General features: G+C 37.6%; 1 protein-coding gene across 2 annotated transcripts in view; it reads right to left on the reverse strand.

Moving 5' to 3' along the window:
- The window catches only part of TAF1B (TATA-box binding protein associated factor, RNA polymerase I subunit B), a 50,394-nt gene that overhangs the window by 7,375 nt on the left and 19,979 nt on the right, over positions 1 to 23,040 (reverse strand). For both annotated transcript variants that reach the window (XM_076332799.1, XM_076332798.1), the window contains 4 exons: positions 5,746 to 5,893; positions 3,440 to 3,617; positions 3,090 to 3,136; positions 208 to 298 (listed from right to left, as the gene is read on the reverse strand). In XM_076332799.1, coding sequence (XP_076188914.1) covers positions 208 to 298; positions 3,090 to 3,136; positions 3,440 to 3,617; positions 5,746 to 5,893 — 464 coding nt within the window. The remainder of the gene's footprint in view (positions 1 to 207; positions 299 to 3,089; positions 3,137 to 3,439; positions 3,618 to 5,745; positions 5,894 to 23,040) is intronic.

The raw sequence follows: 23,040 nt of genomic DNA on the forward strand, positions 1-23,040 counted from the left end.
ACAGAAAGTGAGCATTTAATTAATATGCTGGATAAACATTATGAGTGTAAACAGAAAATTAAGATAGGGATTTAATCGCTCTATTCACCCAAGCTTGCTGGATGGAAATGTCAAGCAAATTCCTAACCTTTTTAATTTCTGTGGGGGTCAGGATTTCACGTAAAACTGTCTACCTTAAAAAAGATAAAGTACTTGAAAACCTCTTACTTGGCTCTTTCTTCATCCAATTTCTTTTGCTCCACATCCAAGGAACATTTTATAACCTTGTACCACTTTTTGAACTCAAAATATGGACGACCTGAATAAAACATTCACATTTTAGGTTGGGAAGAAGTCAAAGAAACATGTAATACACAGAAGGTGGTCTCCACACAGTTCGACCCTGCATCTTCCACCTGTGTGCAAACCTATCGTGAATTCTATGTGCTTTAAGAAGACATACTTGATCTAACAATTCTGTAAGAAAAGAGAAATACAGAAATGCAGTGAAAGAACAGCATAAGAAGTGCAAAGAAGCTCCTTAGCTTAGAATAGTTTTCATAGATTTAGCACAATTCAACGCTTTTCCCTCCTTTCTGAAAGTTAAGCCTAGAAACTACCCCCTCTCTACCAAATGAACTAGATCTCCACAGTGTGAAGTGGCCTTCATCTGTCTGAAAGTTGACTTCAAGGGATTAATGAAACTATACACCAAGCTTAGGTTTAAACAAGTAAGATCTAAACCCAAGCTCAGATGTAAGATTTCAAATAGTTTCATCAACTCCCCACTGCCTATCCTACTATCCATGAAATGTTACAGGGCAGGAAGGATGGACTAGATGATTGTTTTCACTTCGTATCAGCCTCCCATGTTTTTGAGCACAGGAACTTCACTCACTGATATGTGAACAAATATTTACCAGCACATGCAAAAAAATTAAGGCATACGGCATTCTAGCAGCCCATTTATCATCGATGCTCCGAAGAGGCACAGGACTGAAGTAGATCAACTGGGTACAGTAAGTATAAGAATTCCAAACAGAACTATGGTGTAGATTTATATATTTAAAATATAATCAACTGTCATTATCCGTGGGTGGATTATCCGCATTGTGAATTAACCAGGCTTTGCATTTCCCCATCACCCTAGCTGCACTGCATGCAATGCTTACATCATGCTTAGCTTTGCCAGCTAGCTGTTTAAACTGTTTTGAAGGTGAATATACTGTTCTTAAAATCAAGCTTGTATACGTTTTGCATTATCTGCATTTTTGCTATTCAAGTTATCCTGACACAGGATGTCTTAGATGCTAGAAACACAGATGGACTCAAAAAGCAACAGACAAACGAAGGGAAGAAAGACCCTTCAGTAGTTCTTAAAATTCGAAGGTGTGGATACAACTTCTTTTATGAACTCCTTAAACCCAGAAGTTTAAGTAAGTACTCCCAAACTGCTGGGAAGACAGTCGGGGCGGGAAGAAATTTTTATTAAACTTCCTGTGAATTATTAAGCATCTGTTACAAGCAAAACCATTGCCAGAGACTTGATACTACACTGTAATAACCATTTACCTGGCCAGTACTCCTACTCTGATGTTCATATAGCTGAGCTGACTGGAAAATACATAGCTCTGTGATACACACACATACATATATACATCTCAGTCACATGTTTTATTTTAACATAAACAGTATTGTGTATGTGTGCAGTTCATAGAACATACACACACAAACACACTAGGTAACTACAGCTTTCTGCTGTACAGCTTCCAGTCTGTCTTGAAAAACTGTAGGTGCTGAAATACTATTTTTTTAATTAAAGAAAAAAAGATTAGAGAAAGGATAGTTAAATTGAGAATGAAGTCAACATAAATTGATCTTTAAAACTCAATATTAACCATTATTCATTTCAGCACGCTAACTTTGGGAAAATGCCAGAGGCAGTTTTGAGCTCTGGCAGTAATCAGTGCTCTAACAGAAATTCTCACATCAGCTCCTCTGCGCAGCTGCTCACCGTCACCCCAACATTGTAAGGATAGGGACAAGATAACATAGCATATAGATCATTTTGCACCAGCAGATTTTAAAGTAAAAAAAGTGGGCAAAGAACGAGCTGTTAATTCCCAAGGGCAATGAGACTGGTTAATAAGGGAGAAACCCCATTAAGACATTAATGGCTTTGAGCTTCAGCTTGTAAGCAGTTGCACAACTTCTACTCTTGTCACTATTACATACTTCAAGTTTTCAAGGGAAATGAAAAAGAAAAAAAAAAATCCAAAATAAGTTTGTGTATCCACTTGAAAAATGAGAATTACCGGTTTTAGTTAACAGTGATGACTATCTCTAGATACAGCAGTAATTGTGCTCACGCATGGCTAACACCGATTTTATTACTGACTTAAATTTTAAAAAAGTAACAGAAGGGTCAAAACAGACCCAAAACTGGATGGAAGGCTTAAAAGATAAGATCAAAGATGTGTTACAGTGGTTTATCTTCAACTGTGATCTGGATCAGGCCATGGAATATCTTCCTGAAGATTTCTAATCTGTGATTTGGTCTTTCTGCCCTCAAAGAACCACGTTCACACCATTATCTTCTCTATCTTAATTGCTGCTAGTTTTTCCACACTCTCTCAGGATTATTTGGACTAAGGAAATAGATTACATCTGAAATATGTTACACACTAAGACATTTTATTTAACAAGACTAAACAAGTTTGGATTTTATCATAAACGTGGTTTGATGCCCCTACTAAGTATCTGCTATTTATGATCAAAGTACGCTCCCCTCTTTACTGCGTATCCATTCATCTTCACCTGCCATGCATAAAATTCTAAAACAAGAGGCAAACATGCACAAGGAGAAGCAGAGAGGTACCTAGCAAAATATGTACCAAATTCCCCTATCCAGTACAATAAGAATTATGCAGGTAAACAGATGATTTTACGTGAACAAGATCTACTGTTTTCTTTGAATAAAGATTTGCCCTAAAAGAATAAATGACAAAAACACATTTTAATGATCAATAAGACAAGACTTTCTAAGCCTGATTACAAAGTTATTTCATTTACAAAATCATGAGACTGTTTCTACTAGAATATTTATGTACCTTCTTTGTTATTTTTATTGCTTTCTTCAGCAAAGTCTGAAAGTAACCTGGAAAAAAATAAAAATCAGGCTATTTTGTAGATCCAAATACTGCACTTTTCACATGGAGTTCAAATACAACCGACAAAAATTACACCCTAATTTTATTCCAAGTTTCAGATTCAAACTGATGATTTTTAAAAAGTAGTAATATTTAATGTCTAAAATGCCTTCAGTGTATGTTTTATGCTACTGAACTTAATCAAAATTCAAATACTATAACTTTAATATTACTAAAGAAAAAATGATCCAAGACAATCATTTGCACTATTTGAAATTTGGGCTTTGCTACAGATTTGCCTGTACACTTACCATTCATAGTGATCATCTAATAAAAACAATAATTTGAGCACAACTACAATAACTGCTGCAGCAAGAACATCGTATTTCACGTTTCTTGTTGACTTATTTCCAGGCACAAGAGTCAGGAAATCCGCTTCTCCAATACAGATCTTTTTCACCACTCGACAAGTCCAATTATGCAATTCATCTGATTAATGTAAATAAAAATATAAAATGAGTATGTTGAGACAAGCTAGAAGTACTTTTACAGTGCAAATATGTTGGTCATTTGAGGAAAGCAATGCTTATGTCTTTTAGGACCATTAGACAGCAATTTTTTTCAGGCTGAAAAGTATTTTGGGGTATTTTTAAAAATACTAGGCAACCTTCACTGTGCTTACATGGAAAACAGTCGTAACTTATTATATATTCACATGGAGGAAAAAAACCAACAAAAAACCATTTTTAATAGTGTTTTGATGTTACTCGAATTATGTTGTTAGATCATCCTGAACATTGTTGTGGGAAAGCCTATCTTAAATCTACCTGAATATAGTTTCAAAAAAACCCCAAAAGCAAAAAACTGGTCACAAACTTTTTTCCTGCATGCTGACTAAACACCCATGCAAGGACGGATTCAGTAGTGCAAAGAGGAACAGGGGCTAGTTTTAAAGAAGTTAGCTGGGCATGAACAGCAGCCCAGCATGGCAGTGCAACGCTCGCTGCTACCCCGACAAAACCCGGCTGAGGTACAGACAATCCCAGCCTAGGTTAAAACTGGCATTACACTGTAAAGCCAGGTTAAGTCAAAAAGATACAACTACAGCTCCAAAAGCGGCCGTATGATATCTATACAGTCTCCTATTACCCTATGCTTATTTTTCACAGATACAAATCCCCCAAATTTCTCACCTTTCCTGTTCAGCAAGAAATACAGGAGTTGATTACATCACCATCAGATTCCACAAAGGTTAGCAATGTATGACTAAGTACAACCTTAATCCAGCTATACTTTATACTCTCTTGCTGCTTACAAAGAGTTCAGTAGGAACTAATTTTTAATCCTCTCGTACATAACAGTAAAAGTTAAACAAAATCTGGAAAACAAATTTTCTTATAATAATGTCAGTATATTTTCTTTTATTTCAGATATTTAAAACGGCCCTTTCATTATTATTTAATGTCCGAAGAGGCACTGCCAATTCATTGCTTAACTTATTTTTTAGGAGTTGTTAGACAACAGTAGTAGTCCTTTTTCAAATTGTAAAAAAAATGCTTCTACATTATAAAAAGTTTAGTTGCAAGGAAAAAGTAAAGGACTATATATTCTTCTTTTACAGTATTTTTCAAAGAGTACTTAGCTCTGTATTTCTCTGTAATAAATCTGAAAATGCCAAATTTCTAGCTGCTTCTTTGATTCAATTGATACTTCATAATCTGAAACATAATGTGATCCTCTATAGGCTCTAGCGCAACACTGGTATAAAACTACAAAATCAGAATTTCTACTCTGGAATTTTAGCCCTAAATCTGTTGTTTGTCTTCTCTTTGTTCAACTGTGAGTACACAGAAAAGCCAAGTAGCTTTATTCAACATAACTAACTGCAAAATAAGACAATAAAACCCCCCAAACTATTAATTGTTGGAATGCTTTGAGGAAAAAATATAATATTAGTTTACAGGCTATTTGTCTGTATAACTCATCTTCAGTGGCAGTGGTATTTGACAGGAAGCATGGTAGCCCAACATACACTTCACATACTAGGACTTACTGGTCTGTCTTTGGCAATTCAATATTCAAGACTTGATTTTAGGATAAACAAAAATATTCAATATTTATGCAATATACGATTTCAAAACTAAATCGGAAATCAAGTGAGACAGCAGCTGATTTGTCACACAGCATCGCTTGTTAATACTAAAATTAATGCCAATATGCAATATTATAGAATATACATTCACTATTATATATGACAATCCAGTGCTAAGCAATGAGGTCCCAACTTCACGAATCATTTAGCTAAAGTTAATAAATCAAGTTACTTCAACTAGTGCCTCTTAGTTCACATGGATACTGTAAGATTTGAAATGAAGTATCCACTCCACAGCCTTAGAGAGCCAGCACCAGAGTGCTCCTGCATATCTGGGACTATAATACACCCTCTAAATGTTTGATGAAGGTACTTTCTACAGAAATTATCTTTCGGTTCAAGTTTAAATGGGTATAAATTAGAAGGGAAAGTAGGCACTTTTAAAGTAGTAATTCAAGGTTTTTTTGCTAGAGTTTAATAAACCAAAGAAAAATTTTATCAGTTCGGGTTTGGGAAAATATTTACCAGGTAAATTAGCTTCCATCAAGTACTTCATGCACAACATGTCTGGATGAAGAAAGCAGCTGTCTGTTATATCTGGAAAACGAGGCAGGTCTAAAAACGCTGCAAGCTCAAGCATTTTATTGTATACTTCTTCATATACAGGCCACGACTGAAAGACAGGGTTAGAGGGTGTTATACCTTTGCTCTATTACCATATACGTTATTGACTTTAAATTAGTTATCCATTTTAAATTCTGTATTATTTAATACAGAATTATCTATACAGACTCTTTTAGCACTCTGTATGACTAAACACACATGCAAGAATGGAACCAGACTGCAGAAAAAAAGTGAAATGTGCTAATTTTAACACCCATGAAATATATAAAAAAATACCAAATAAAAAGTTGCTTCAGACCTGCAACCAACCCACTACCTTTTTTGTGAAGTGATCAGTATGTCTCCAGATGCTCCCAAATTGAAAGAGCATTGGGAAAAAAACCCACCAAAACCAAACCGAACAACAAAAAACAAATGCGTGCAATTGAGGGTCAACTCTCTAAAGAGCTAAGAGATCACAGAACCACAGAAGGGTGGAGGTTGGCAGGCACTGCTTGAGATCATCAGGTCCAAGCCCCTTGCTCAGGTCCACTAGAGCAGGTTGCCCAGGGCCATGTCCAGTCAGATTCTGAATATCTCCATAGATGGCAACTCCACAAGTTCCGTGGGAAATCTGCTCCAATGTTCCACAACCCTCACTGTACAAAAGAAAAAAGGTTTTGGGGTTTTTTTTCCCTTATGCTTAAATGGAATTTCTTGTATTTCAATTCGTGTCCATTTCCGCTCGTCCTTGTCACTGGATACCACTAGAGAGAATCTGGTTCTTCTCCTTTGCACCCTCCTGTCAGGTATTCATACATACATCATACCCCCCCCCCCCCCCCCCCGAATCTTTTCCATCTCCAGGCTGAACAGTCCCAGCTCCCTCAGCCTCTCCACTCCCTTCAGCATCTTCATGGTCCTTTACTGGGCTCACTCCGGTATGTCCATGTCGTCTTGTACTGGGGAGCCCAGAACTGGACCCAGCATTCCAGATGTGTCTCACCAGTGCTGAATAGAGAGGAAGGATCACCTCCCTTGACCTGCTGGCAATGCTCTGCCTAATGCAGCCCAAGATGATGTTTGTCTTTGTTACAAGGGCACATTGCTGGCTCACATTCATGTTCACAGCATCTTGTCCACCAGGACTCCCATGACCTTCTCTGAAAAGCTGCTTTCCAGCCGGTAGGCCCCAAGCATGTACGGGTGTCTGCATTTATTCCTCCCCAGGTGGAGGACTTGACATTTCCCTTTGTTGAACCTCATGAGGTTCCTGTCAGCCCGTTTCTCCAGCCTGTCCAGGTCCTTCTAAACGGCAGCATCCCCATCTGGTCTATCAACCACTCCTCCCAGTTTCACATCGCCTGTGAACTTGCTTAGTTTTCAATCCACCTTCCAGTCCACTTAACTAGTTCTTAACTTCATCAGTTTGTCAATGAGGATGTTGTGGAAGACAGTGTCAAAAGCTTTACGTAAGATAAAGAACATCCACGAAGCCTTCTACTCATCATAGAACATTATCAGGTTGGTCAGACGACTTCCCCTTCGTAAATCCGTGCTGAGTACTCCTAGTCACCGTCTTGGCCTTCTACATTTGGAAATGGTTTCCACATTTATTTGCTCCATCACCTTCCATATTTATCATATTTATGTATTTATTTATAATATTTATCAATAGGAATATGATCAATATGAGGCTGGCAGGCCTTTAGTTCTTCAGATCCTCTTTCCTGCCCGTCTTGAAGACAGGGGTGATGTTTGCTTTCTTCCAGTCCTCAGGAAGCTCCCCCAGTCACCATGACTTTTCAAAAATTATTGACAGTGTCCTTGCAATGACACCAGCCAGCTACCTCAGCACTTGTGGCTGCATCCCATCACGGCCCATGAACCTTCATACATCCAGTTTGTTTAAATATTCCCTAACCTGCTCCCTCTCCACCAAGGGTAAGTCTGCCTTCCCCCGGGCCTTCCCACTGGTTTCAAGGACCTGGGACTTACCAAGGCCGGTCTCGGCAGACTGAGGCAAGAAAAGCATTCATCACCTTAGCCTTCTCCTTGGTCTTTGTGACCATGTCCCTGATCCCATTCAGCAGCAGGCCCACATTCTCTAGAACCTTTTCACAGAATCTTTAATATAATTTCATTTAAAAAAAAAAATCTAATTCCATATTGGCATATTTATTCATAAAAATAAATCTGCAACTCTCTTTTCAAAACTATTGACTGCATGAAGAAAGTTCTCTCAATTTCTAATGAGGTTTTCCTGCTAGAGGAAAATATAACTTGCAGACAGATTTTGACATGCTTATTCATAATGAACTCAGCAGGACCTGAAGTTTGCGTAAGTATGGACTGTAAGACTTGACTCTCATTTCTTAATACTTTAACTGTTTTACTAAACATTCTTAATTCTTTATATTGTAAATGATTACTTGAATTTACCTCTTAAAGCGATAATTTTCAGTTGTTCAGGTTACTTTACCATTTTAAACATATAAAAAGCAATGCTTTTTCTGCTTGTGTTGGTGGTTCTAATTCAGCAGAGCACTTCATCATGTATTCATATTTATTAAGTCAATTTGTGCATAAGGTACTTTCCTTTAATAGGAATTTAGCAGGGGTTTACATTTTGTGCACAGATTCAAAACTTTCCTGAACAAGAGTGAATTCAGGCTTCTGTTTTTTCTAGACCAGATTAAAAACAGAGCAATCACGTTTACAACACCAGTAAGACTGAAATAATGCACTTTTATTCAATCATTTGGTTTCATCTATTTTAATATAAGCTGTATAGCCAATGCTGAAATTTTATTGTTTCGAATGATCGCCAACATTTCATTTTCTTTTTTTAAATGATCTCCCCTCAGACTGCAGTTCAGACTTGCTTAACTGTGTGAACACATGCTTAAGCAAATGAATAGTTCTGCTGTCCCTTACTATTACACATGCAACTTTTTCTAACAGTTAGGAAGTTGTACCATGTTCATTCTGTTTTCTAAACAGTGTTAAAAATTGGCTCAGACTGCTACAGGACTATCCTGAGAAACAAGAAAAACACGCATTACCAGACTTCTACAGAAGACCAGGCTCACAGTACTTTCCATTCCTCTTAAAAAACAGTGCTAAACTGAATACCAAAACAATCTGGAACAAAACCTGAATCATATGTAACTTCTCTTGAGCGTATTTGGAGAAAAACTGAAGTCCCACATAATTCAAATAAAAGCATCACGTAAATACAATTCCTAATTAGATATGAAGAAAATACATTTTTCCCTTCAATGAAAAGCAGTTGAATTAGTAGCTTCTTAATAATATATCACAGACGAATATAAATTAAGACACGGGAATTCAGTCATTTGAAGCATTTCCATTCTCAAACATTAAACTATCACCCATGAAGTCATATGAACAGCCTAAGTTAACACACAGGTACTTTAAGTAATATAGCTCTTAATTGGAGGGCTCAAGGTAGGCATCTATATCGCCTTATATCTGAGCTTCTCTCACTGCATCAGGCTAAGGAGACAGCTTTCCTATCCTAGGTACTAGTGAATCATCCCTTCCTCCTCAAGGCCAACATTGATTTTTGTTTCAAAGCTTTTGTTTGCAATTTAGAAAAGGCAATTTGGTTCTTTTTCAAAATGGCTAGAAAACACTCTTTGCTATGCAATGACAGCTGATGCTTTTTGTTTTTTTGAAGAGTAAACAAGTGGTGTAAAAACTACAAATAAAAATTAATACCAAGAGCTATCATTTGGCTTATTTTAGAAAGGATGTTAACAGACAAAAACTGTTTATGTATGTTCATAAAGAGATGTAAACACAATTGGACATGCAGATCTAGGAAAGGCATACTAATCCACCATAAAGATCAACGAAATCAATTACTACTTTCCAGGGCTTGACCCCCTAAGCTCAAAAACATTCACTGTAGTACTCATGTTTCTACAACACAGCGCTGAGTCATGACGATGCAAGTTGAACCTAACACCACGCTTCCAGGAGTACGCAGTAATCTCTTGAACTGTAAACTTCAAGCGTAAGCTGAATCCAACACAAGATCACATCTCAGTAGGACGCATCATAGCAAAGGGCTGAAGGCTGAAAGGTTGAGGACTGCTGAGACTGTAGAGTGTTTCAGTAATCAAGCACTGACAATTTTCACCAGTCACTACATACCCAGTTCATACTCTGTTTAATCCTGAAAGAGCTGTGAGTTCATACAGCAAATCTCTTACTCTGCAAAGTTTCATACATACTGGGAGGGTTAAAACAGAAAGAACACCCAAATTCCACACAACCAACATAGCAAATGTTAGGACAATATTAAGAAAAAGCAAGATACTGCAAACAAGCAGCCTCAAAATTAATAAAAGTTATCACCTTCTACCTAGCTATGTATCTCTGCCAGAAGACAAGAACCCGATAAAACAATTTGCACTGAAAGTCAACCAGCAAATCAACTAGGAAAGCAAGATCTAGAGCTGGGGCCTCCCTCATTCAGGTAAAAAACTCTGCCTCCAGCACCCCATGATTAAACCCCAACGGAGGAGTACTTAGACAAGAGGGGACAGCGTTAGATCATACGCCACATGCTCTCCAAGTATAACTTTCACTTATCCAATCATAAATTAAAAAATTTTGCGTTACATATTTTCAAGTTGTATTTCTGTGCTAAATATTAGGACAACTCCCCTATCCATCACTACATGGAGTTACTGAGCTCTCACCTTGTTTCGAGAACCTGGGAAACACTCCACATACAAAACTCAGTACAAACCCTTGAGGGCACTTAATAATTTCAGGAATATTGGCAGAAAACTCTTCTAAAGTTATGCCACCTGCTAGCCCTTTCACGTGTTTCGCAAGCTGCAATTTCTTCAAGACTGATCAACAACACTGACAGAGTCTATAACTTGTCTAGATTGGGTACAGAGGTTACCAAGAACTTTTCTTAACTGCTTTGTCTTTAAAGTCTTTGTATCTTATTCCCACACGTGACAAATACAGTAACTTCAGGTCTTCTCCAGAAAGCAGTAGGAAAGATGAGTACTACTTGAGAATATTTTTTTCTTTTCTTTTTTCCCCCATCTTCAACTGAGCATAGGAGGACAAAATACACACTGTTGAGTTGGTGAAGAAGTGTCTAGAACAAGATTGTCATGATGATAAATATTCATTAGACTATTTAAATCGGTTGCCTTTATCTTTCAAAGTTACATAGAATTTTTCACCTGTACTAGAAAAGAACAAGCTGGTTTTCAGAAGCAGATGAGCCAAACTATTAGCATGATAATCAGATCACAGTAACAGGTAATTGTTTTGGGTAAGCCAAGATTGCAGCCTCTCCTACTTGTTTGGACAATATCAGAATGTTGCTGATCAACAAGCAGAAAACTATGCATTGGCTGGCTTTCTAGATTCACTTGCAGGCTCCATAGCTTCTCATTTTAAATGGGATCTGACTGACTCTCTTCTTAGATGACTGTATAGGCCATTTCCTTCTCCTGTATCAGGACAATATCCCAGCAGCCATTACGTACATATTCACATAGTTCAGTTTATTTTATTGCGATAATGTTCTACCCTTTCTGAAAAGAATTAATTATATAGTTGTTTTAAATTCTCCCTTTTGTATTTTTCCCCTTTCATCCTCCTCTCCTGTTCAGTACTTTTTTCTCAGCATAGTTCCCTTCCTCATCATCCTTCTACCTGTGAATTTCCATTCCAAGAACCCTTTCCTCCCATGCCTGCACATTCTCTAAGGCTCTGCCTTCACCTGTGCTGCTCACGTTCAGCAGTGGACATCTTTCCTAAGTGATTCTTTTAATGACCATTTAATACTGGAATCTAGTAAGGTCCAACTTTACTTTTTCATTATTGGCTTTTCGTAGGTCTCTGGGAATCTTTGACATTTAGAGTTTGGATATGCTTGGAATTGTCTAAAAACCAGCAAGGCTTCACCATTTTTAAGATGACCAAATCAACCTAGACCAAGTTTGAAAAAGAGTGTACCAAACTTCTCAGGAAATGGACTAAGAAAGCAATTTAACTTGAAGATTTGGAAAACATCAAGTTAGGAGGGTCGGAGAAGCGGTTTTTACAACACAATCCAATGAATTTCAGTTCAATCCTTGCGTAAAGCAAGACGTGTTCATAAAACAAGAGATATTTATTGTAAAAGTAATAAATCAAGTGGATGCCCTAATGCATGTAAACATCTTTGAATATAGCCTGCATTGAAAAACACAATGCCAGGAACCCAAACTAGCTTTAAAATTACGTAAGGTAAAATTAGGTACCAATAACAAGCACAGCAGTCGAGTGCTCTATGGAGCCTGGTTCACCTTACTTTGCTTCTGCTGCTCCACTGGTTCAGGTATATCTGGCTGTCTGCAGCATAAGCCTGATGTGGGACGACGCCAGCCACAGTGCATGCAGGTTACATAAAAGAATTGACGGTAAAGACAATAACTGTATCAGCTGTGAAATTTACACCCAAATTAGTATTTAAAACTGAATGAAATGACCTTGTGAACCAATCGTTACGTACTACATCCTTAATGTCATCGGCTAGCCCAAACTCCTAGACTACTGAAGTTTTTTTTTTTTTCCCCCATGTTTTGTGTGTACTCTCACAGTACACAGTCTGGCTACCTCCCATACAAACACGCACCAATGAATCTGGCCAATGTATATTTTTTAAACGACGTTTTTGTCCTCCCTGCCTAACCTCTGTCCACCTCTCAGGGACAATCACCTTCCCACCTGGAACAGCAGCAAACTAATGCCATAGCCATCACACGCAAATTAAATGTGCTTTAACACTGTTTTTTATTATGAATACAAACTTTAAAAAATAAGCAGCACTCACTAATACTTTTTTCCCCAGCTAGGTTAGATAGCAAAACTAATGTAGTCAACTCTGTTGCACAGTTAGATTCTGTGTAGTCTCAAGCTAAATTTTTCATGAACGCCTTCTTTGCCAGAGCACAGCGTATACAGAAAAGACACGTGCTATGTAAAGGGCACTGTAAGCACTGCTACCACTGCTGTGTAGAAGTGTCCCAGACTTGTGAATTGCTGCCAAGTGTGAAAGTATACTGGGGAGAGCCACTGCACCCTGCTCCTACATCCTTTCCTAGGTCATTATCAGAAATGGGAGACCAGATTCAACGAGCTTCAAGTCTGACTCAGGGCAGCCATTTTTATGTGGACTAAATGAGCGGATACGTTTCTTCAAACCCTGATATCCATGAATCACATACAGATGCTGAGGTAACAGCGAGAGGGTGTGCCTGGAGTTATTAAAAGGGAACCAAATGACAAGAAGAACAAAGACGGGTGACACTGCTACAACTCCATTTAGATAACTGCTAAGAAATATGCATCTCATGCGACTTCTTCCACTAGAAAAAAAACATAAAGAGACCAAGCATACACTTATAGTTGCTGCTTTACAAGCCTCTCATCAAGCAGAAAGGATAACTGAAAGTTTAACACAAGATAATGAAATCAATTTGTCCACCTTGAAGCCAGGCAAACATGTTGCCCAAATTATCTGCCTGGCAACAAATGAGCAGGGGGAGGATGGGGGAAGAAAAGTCAAGATACCATCTGAATATCATAAAAGTCACACTGGCAGCCTCTCTCTTGCTCTCTCCTTTGATAACTGTCTCAGCTGAACCAGCTACTACATCTTAAAATCCCAAATTACTCCTGATCATTGCTGCAGAGGAAGTGAGAAGGATCTTTGTATAGAAAAAAAGATTAATTTTAGAAGATGATTCAATAAACAATGTTTATGCATTTTTGAGAGGAAAAAAAATCTAGGTGCGCTAGGATATTAGACTACATTAAATTGACACAGGCAGTTTTTACTGAAGAATTCAAGATGGCATGTGGATGAGCCAGCAACCCACACACAAGAGAAAAAGCTAACTGAACAACCAGTACAGATGTACTCCTTTACTTGGGGGAAAAAAAAAAAAAAAAACGAAGAGATTTTTGTTGGATGCATAGCAGACCTTTTAATATGCTACTGTCAGAGGAAGACATCTTGTTCATTACATGATTCCTGGCTAAAGTGGGTTTTGAATAAATGAGTTTCAATATTATTAAACCAACAGAGACACATACTTGAATGTTAGCCTGACCATGCTCACAAGCTAACTCTGACAAATACCACTTTTCTAAAAAATGTAGTTTTTCTACAAATGGAGAGAGTAATCCCATAAGGAGCTGAACTGTCATAATGTATTGAAATTTAAGAGTTTTGGAACAAATTTTATTGAATTTCATAAATATTTTGGTAGGTTTGTTTTCTTTCTTCATTAAGTAATGCTTTAAAGACAGGTATGGACAAGCTAGAGTTTCTGTTACACAACAGCAAGCTCCCATGATAAACTTGATTACAATAACCCTTTCAGCAGTGAACTTCCTCCTTAGCTTTTTTTTTTCTTTCAAATAAAAGCCTCACCCTTGCTTCTTTTCATTCTGCACCACTTTCTATCCTGAACAAGTACTGCATGCACCTGTTAAAATGCACAAAGAAATACGGAGTTAGACAGAAAAAAAATTCCCACAGATAGAAAAATACCCACCCCCAACAAAACTAAGATTACAAGGTATCTCAAAATACCAGCAGACCAAAGCAAGAATTGCTGCTTGTTCTGGAAAATAAAAGCAGCATAGCTGATTAGTAGAATTTGTATGGCTAGAATTTTATACCTCTTAGAAGATTTTTTTTTTAAATAAACAAGAATGACTGGCTTCTGTCTTAATTTTAATTCTTTAAATAGTTACCACTAAAAGAAAAAAAAAAAATCATATGGCAATTAAGCTCATCCAAATTTTAGTCAGGAAAAGAGGCTCTTACACATCAGACCTTGAATGTTTTTAGAAAAGGACCTCAGCAAACAGAGGAACGTGTCTAAAAGCCAGTCTGGTGGATACACTTCCCAGGGAAGCAGAAAGCCATAGTCATTCCAGTCCGAATGCTCTGGGAGAAAAAGAACAAACATTTTGAGCTGCATTCATGAGTTTATTAATAGATTTAGTCAGGAATTACTTCATTTGAATCTGATCCAAACTAACATAAATATGCAATCCACCAAAACCTGGAGTGTGAGACAATCCAAACGGCAGCAGTTTCCTATGAGCTGCGTGATGACTTGAAGACATGGGTATTAGCCAGTAGCAGATTATTAAGTGATATGAAATCCTTTTGAAAAGCCAGTGTGAAGAAAAAAATAAATACGGAGACAACTTTACAGGATTTAGGAAGTCTTCAGGTTTCCTCACGATGATGCCACAAACCCACCCCATTGCCTCAGGCAGGTCTCTTTGTCCCAGTTTTCCACCTTGTGATAGAGCAGCACACCACCACCCCTGAGAGCCCGGCCCTGGAGGAGCAGCCACCGGGCAGCTGAAGGCACCATCGCGTGACAAGGGGGAATGACCAGCATCAAAAGAAGCATAAGAACCAAACATTCTGCAACTGTGCTGGCTTCACACAGCATGCGCTAAAGCAGGCTTAAACTCCCACATACAGTGAAGAAAAGGAAAAGATACACGGAGCAGCTCATTATTTTCCGCATGCTAAACTAAGACGCTATCTTGGTTTAGAAACAATACGAGATGAAATGATTAATGATGACACCCTAGTGCACTTATACATCAGTCTCAGCTAAAAGCAAATTCATTCCAGTAATTCCTAAATTTCATATGCTTAACTTTAAAACCTTAATCGCTATTCAAAGACATGAAAAGAAGATAGTAATAGCTTAATCTATTCACAAATCCAAGACCTGTGCTTATTTTTAGGGCCAAGAAAAATTGCACAGAACTGAAGGCTGTTTAGAAATATTACAGGTAAAGTGCAAAAACCCTTAAGCTGTGATCTCTGCCATTCCAGGATAGCTCCCCATGACCTAGAATTTATTTACTCTTACATGGCTTTTCACATTTCTCCTTTTGCCACATTTCTAGGCCAGACTTCTTGCAAGCGTTCCTTCTTCCTCCTGGCGTTGGGATCATCACTGCTACCCAACAGTAAGAAATTTTACATTGTAAGCTTTTAAACAAGCAATTCCTTTAGCTCCTCCACCAAAACAAACCAAAGGACCGCTAGAAAAATACCAGCATGCAAAATCTTTTTTCAAAAAGCAAAGTTTTTCCTTAAGAAAACTGTAGTTTTCATTGCTTAGGATTCTTTGCCATAGGCTAGAGATACCCCTTTTAAGCAATGATTTTGCATACTTTTACCATTTAATCATTCCTCAACATTTTTCAAGTTGAATAAGAAGCATCCCCAGATCTCTAAATCTGAAACTTTAAAGGACGGTATTTAGTTCACCTAACTTAAAGGCTTGAACTATGACTTAAAAAAGAGTTGTTGTGAGATAACTAGTTAATGAAAAATGAAGTTTTACGATCTTAAAAAAAGTCTCCCCAGAACACAAAAACCACAAAGTGAAACCCTAACCGAAATCCCAGAGGGGAAAAAAAAAAAAGTGGCTGCACCACATCAATCCAAAAAGATCTATTTAGCCTTGCATCCAACAGCAAGCAAGAGAGATGCGTAGGGAGGAATTCAGGAACCAAGCAAGCCACAATGACACTTTTCCAAGTATCTCTCCAGCTTCACACCATTTGTGGCTGAGTCAGCTGTGAGATCTCTGCATTTTTTAGTTCCAGATACCTTTTCTTTCGTGGCATTTGTCCAGTCATTATCTGGCCCTTTTAACATCCAGAGCATCCTACCGCGAGAAGTTTCACCAGTTACCCACAAAACGGATGAAGCAGGATTTCCTGCTGTTTGATTCTGAACCTGCAGACCAGCAACCTTTTCTGACACCTCCCAGTCCTTGTATTGGAAGAGACATTGAACAGTTGCCTTCTAAACACGTTCTACAAACTATTGCCCCATCTTCCTTTTAGTCACCTCTTCTTTAGGTTGAAAGGTAAGTAGATAAAGTTAATTGTTTCTTGTAGGAAAACTGTCCCTACATTTGATGATCCTTCTTGTGACTCTCTGTACCTCTTAGTTCTTCTATAACTTTGAGAAGAGGGAGGGTAAGAAAAGCAAAAAAACTAAACCAGAATTCCATGGAGTATTTAAAATATGGGTGCATGATAGATTTATACATTAACATAAAGTTGATCTCCATTTCTTTCCTAGAAGTCAGGAGTTATTAGAAAATAATTCCAATGTAGCTGGGCTACAACAACGGCATGTTTGAAAACAGCATCATGAAGGGATTACAGAAACATGTATAATTAATATCACACAGATATTTAAATTAAGGCTGGTACATGAACATAATAGCATTGATAACACCAGCCTTCAGAGAAAGCTACAAATTTTATTCTTTAAAAAGTAAAATCTCTTCCTATTTAACAAACATAACAGCATGGACAAATCTGTTGATTGACATGTACTTCATGGGTGTGCTTGGACACAAAACAGACATTGGTGGAAAAAAAAGTATATCTGTGTGTTTTAATAGCAGCTCATGGGTCAATGAATTATTATAATATTCTAAAGAAAACAAAAGACTAATGTGTAATGCTTACCCACTGTAATGATGCCATACAAAAAAACCCAAAACTTGCACTGTATCTGTCTTTTAAGGTCTCTTTCCCACTCAATCTTTCTTTACTTACTGCTATTTTCTCCAGATAGACTCAAGATTTTTATTTTTTTTTAAGTCAACTGCTGGACAGGAAGAAAATCTGAGAAATTTCAAGCTGTATTTGCTCCATCTGTATTCTTGTAACTGTGAAGCTCAGAGATTACATATTTCAGTAGATGCAGAATGGGGCAGGTTTGCCTTTTTTTTGTTCCCCCCCCCCCAATAAATCTGATCAAGAGGGTAGCATTTTTTCAAGACTTGTTCAAAACTGCTCATAACATAGGATTAAGAATTTTATCAAGAAAGAAGAGAACAAAAGTGAAAAAATAAGACTGAATAGAATGATGAAGACTAAGCAATTTGTAGGCATACTTTTGTTTACACTGGGATTTTTGTTTAAAATTATCATTCTTCTTTAAAAATGACTTCTGCAAGCGTAGGTAGTCTTTACTTGCACCAATGATATGCATTTTACTTTTTCCTACAAGGTTTACTCATCAAAAACGGTCAGCAGACCATTTTATTTTAAAAACCATCTTCAGGCTAGAAAACGATTTAACATATCAGCATTCAAAACAGTAATGTCAGTTTAGAGAATGCATTGTTGTCACCAATCAAATTAGCAATACCAAAGCAGTCACCAAATGGTATAAATGATTTCCACAGTAAGAATTTCAGTACAATGACTTCATGCAATATGCAGAATACAAAAGTATAAGGAGCGATGAAATTCCTCTGTAGACAGTGGGACAAAAAACATAAAGCCCTAGAACAGTGATTCACTTCATCTGCCCCTCCTAGAAGAGTACTATAATTAGGAGACTAAATCCACACCCACAACTAAAGAAACATGAGCACTTAAGAAATACTGTCAAGTTTATAAACTTCTATTCACATACCCAAACACTGTAATGAAGCAAATGCTAATCCTTCTGCTTTTAAGTTGATGAAATTATAGTACCATAAATAGCATCTTTGATATAAAACAATCACAAAGAATGAAATGTCATTTGCTGTATAAAAGCACTCAGCCACATTGCATCCAATTTAGGGTACAAACCAAGGAACGATACCAGCAAACCTGAAGAAGGCATTAGCCTGAGGAGCAGGACAAATACCTGTATTTTTAGCGATGCTAAAACCAGTCATGATGAGATTTCTAAGGATCTTCAGTGGTCAGTATTACAACTTCATATAAGCTTATGCCACTGCTAGAGTTTACCCAGAATATCTAGCCCCTGGCTCTATGTACACAGAAGGGCAGATACGAGCAGAGTGCTCTACAGCCATCCCCAAGTAACAACGTCCTCACAGACATTGTGCTCTTCCCTGAGCACCTCATGGTTTGAGTACAGACCTCACTCTTTCCTGTGCTCACCACACAGTATAAAGTGGTGTGTAAAGCTCACCACTCATTTATTTTATTACGTGAGAAGATACTCATTTTTTCTGTATTCGAAAGAATGATGAAGTACTTAGGCTTTGTTCTTGGTGCAAGGTGGGAAGAATTACCACTGTGAGTGAAAGCAGCATGCAAACGCTACGAGCTTTCCTGGAGGGCTGGGCAAAGAGCTGAGCGCAGGCAAGAAGAGAGAAGCATCAATACTCCAGTAACAGTCCCCCTGCTAATCTCTATCTATCCTCCTTCAGTATCTACATTTAAGTTATCTAATGAAAATGCTCTCAGTAAGTGAGAGAGGTAGCTACTTTTCAAAGCCTCCCAAGGAAGATCCTATCTGTCTAAGTTTAGGCACTTCAAACACAGTAAAATATTTTATCAATTTGTGATATGCTCCTGACTGCAGGAAACAAAACAAAAGCAGCTCAAAGCATCTAACAAGAAAATGCAAACAGGTGTTTCCAATATGACTAAGCCAAGCAATACACTTAGATACAGAAGCGATAGACAGTTTTCATGTGTTATTCAGTACTGTATATGCAAAGAACTAGTTTTCAAGAAACCTGTAATACCGATGCTACTTCTGGTCAGAACATAGCCAAATTATTCAACCAATCCTAGCAGCATAGATTACACGAACCCCCTCGCACTTTATAACAGGCTGGCAGAGATGATTAGAAATTAATGAGGACTGAATGCCAAATTACTTCTAAAATTGAGTCATTAGCCTCGAAAGCTGAAGACTACAATGAAGTCCTAGTTTTGGTTGTATAAAGCAGGTAATCGTCAAAATATTGAGCAATCTTCTTTTCTTAATCCATGAGAAACCCTCCAATTTTATGTTTTCCTCCAGGCTACCTGACAGTTCTTCTGCCCCCAACATTCACAGGGAAATCAAAATCAGGAGGCGTCTTAAACTACTTAAACTTGTCAGCTAAATTTACAAAACAAAATGGCTTTTACTATGCTTGAACAATGCTGAATTGATTCAAATACATTTTTGTGGCACATCCCCATTTAATTCAAACCAGTTTTTACTGAGCAACTGAGTTGTTAGATGGTCACAAGGCACAAAATGTTTATAGAGCACAAGTATTAATAACTGTATTCCAATCGTAATGTTGCTTGTAACAAAAAGAATCGGAAAGAGGGGCTAAATCTGAGGTTCGATATCTTTAACCTTCTTGCCATGGTAAAACTCAGCAACATTTAACCATATTGTAACGTAAATGATTAACATTACATCATCATTTTGAACCTGGAAGACAAGTCCTGCACTGGGTAGTACTGCACAAGGATACAAGTCCCGAATTTAAACCTTGTTCTCAAGTAGGATAGTAAACGATACAAAAATGTGTGACTCCTAGGTATGGAAGCATACGCTTTAGACCTCTCCAAATACAGTCCTAGTAGGTCACTACACTCCCAGACAGGTCTGTCATATCCCTCTTTTTATTGCGCGATAATGGGATAAAGGGAAAACCACAAATAAAAGATCCCCCTTTTGAAGCAGAGGGGGGATTTGACTGCATAGTGCTCAGGGACGATCTCCTGGATAAAAAACCGCAAGAAACAGCACTACAGATACTCAGCAATGAAACAAAAGGTAAAGGCAACTAAGCCATAAGCAGCAGGGAAACAAAAAAAACCACCCAAACAACCCCAAACCCCTTGAATTTCAGTGCCACAGGTAAATGGGTAAGTCATGAAACAAATACGAAGAGAAAGCAAGATTGTTCTGTAACTGGAAAAAGAATACGATTCCATCTCATTAAAATCATATGTAAGGAAGAGAAAAATTATGTCTGCAAAAAAGCAAACCAGTATCTGATAAAACTGAGTATTTTACAAAGGAGAGGCCCAGGTAATTTACACACAAGAAGCTTCAAGGAAATAACTGAGGAGCTCTCTGAAACACAAATGTTGTTTTTTAAATAATCTTAAGAAATTCTAAACATCAAAGGACTCTCCACATTAATATGCAGTATTTAAAAAAAAAAAAAAAAAAGGGTAGATTCAGGAACTCTAGAATGATTAGCTTGGCATGGATCCTGAGCAAAATAATACAATGGCAATGGGAAAAAAGGAAGCTAAAAATATCCTGTCAGTCAAGCAACCTTCATAAGGTCAGAAGAGGAGAGAGACAACTGAAGCTCCAGCTCCCACAAGGAAGACAGCACAATCTACTGGCGTTGTTGCTCTGAAACCTTTTTCCTTCTTTATGGGATAGCTAAAGCGGACCCAAATAAAAAAAATTACCAAGTCTCACTGGAAGACTATAACTCATAATTGTACTCAAAACTCAAGAGCTGCTCCGCTGGAAAGCAAAGTGTGCAGAACGAAGGAGCAAAACAGAAGCATCCTTGATACCAGAGGAAAATCTTGGCAAATTCATCTCAGAAATCAGATCTCAAATCCTCAGCAGGAGTGAGATTTGAAGCTGACATAGAAAGATGTGCTGCAGAAGGATTAGTGGCAGAGCAATACGGATACAAAAGTGCTGCCAAGAATAAAATCAAGGAAAATTTTAAAAAAAGAAAAAAAAGTAAAGAAAAAAAACAGAAGAGAAGAACAAAAAGAAAATACAAGCTATAGGATACAGAAAGAGAAGAAACCAAAGAATTGGAAAGTTTCCAGACAGCATAGAGAAGAATGATCATCTCTCAATATCTAAAGCAAGCCTTTCATTCCCAAATAAAAGAGGAAAGAAATTTAATAATCCAAGCTAGGGAGAGTTTGTATGTGCGCACATGCATTCAAGGTATATACTCCTCCAACTCAAATAAAATAAATCATCATCCAGAATAAAACACTCCACACAGAAGTGGCACATTTTCAAAAGAGCTAAAGTTTTCCAGTCTACTTTATAAACACATTATGGTGCCTACTTCAACACCTATCACAGGTTACTTTAAGGAAAAAGACGACCCTGGATGAATTAGACCTTTTCTTAGGGCAGCAAATATTTCTTTTCAAACTCTTCCTTTTCCCATCAAAGCCAACACCAGTTCATAATGGAGCATGAATTAAAATTCTTATTAAACTGAACACAATGGAGAGCTGCCCAGAACTACTGGCCTAATCTGACAGACAAAACCAGACATCATTTTTATGCAGAAAGGTAAGCCTGAAAGAAAAAAAGGTATCGGGGAGAAGAAAAAAACAAGAAGCCTTTCAGTTATGTGGGAGAAAGGGGAGAAAATCCTGACACATGCTTCTGAGTTTCATGATTCTTCTCCTCGTCAGAAATTAGTGTTGTGGACAAGCCCAGTATATTGCTGCCACTTTACCAGGATGCATTCAAGAATTTTCCACAGACAAAGGTAAGGAAGATGCTAACATCCCTCTCAGCTGGAAGTTTAGAAAGCATTTCTGTATCATGGAAAAACCTGAAGAGTAACACTAGGAGTTATTTAAGAATCAAGACATCTAGGGATGGAAATACATGAATTATATAGTCCAGCATTCAAACTAAACAGTGCTTCTGTTAATATGGGTAAGTTGGAGGTAGGATTTGTAAAAGGAAATAAAAAAAATTATGTATACTAAGACAACCAAAAAGTAACCTGGATATTAATTTTCTCATGTTGCAAGGTCAAAGCTGTCTAAATAAGTACGTTTCTTGTTATAGGCAGCAATACTCAGTGGATTATAAAAAAACAAACAAACAAAAACACACAGAGGAAGACAGAGAGGAATGGAATTAAATCATAAAACAAAAAAGGAAGCATTTTTAAGATACAGGTTCCTAGACAGCAAGGTATATCAACAACACTCTGTCAACACTGAAGCATTCAGTGGCCCTCTCAGAAGGTTTCAGACAGACTTAGAATTGTGCAGCTACTTCCAGCTAAGATTAAGAAAAGAAAAAAAAAGAAAAAAAGAGAAAGGCTCATACAGAGAAGCCATTCTATGACCCCACTACAGGGCAGAAGTAGTAGCAAGGATAATCAGGTAAATACCCATTCCTTTTGTCTTCGAGGGCAGGTTGGTGGACAGTTTCTAAACAGAATTCATCTAACACTCGCCAAGCTCAACTTTCTCCTTGCCCCCCCATCCCTTAGGAAAAAAACAGATTCTTAGTAAGTGTAGGAAAAAAGGAGTTATTTTAAAGTTGGATGAAAGATTGAAAGAAGGGAACTTCACTGAGGTCACACATCGGGCTCCTTGCCAAGTCCA

Source organism: Aptenodytes patagonicus, chromosome 3 (genome assembly GCF_965638725.1).
Source record: "Aptenodytes patagonicus chromosome 3, bAptPat1.pri.cur, whole genome shotgun sequence".
Lineage (NCBI taxonomy): Eukaryota > Metazoa > Chordata > Aves > Sphenisciformes > Spheniscidae > Aptenodytes > Aptenodytes patagonicus.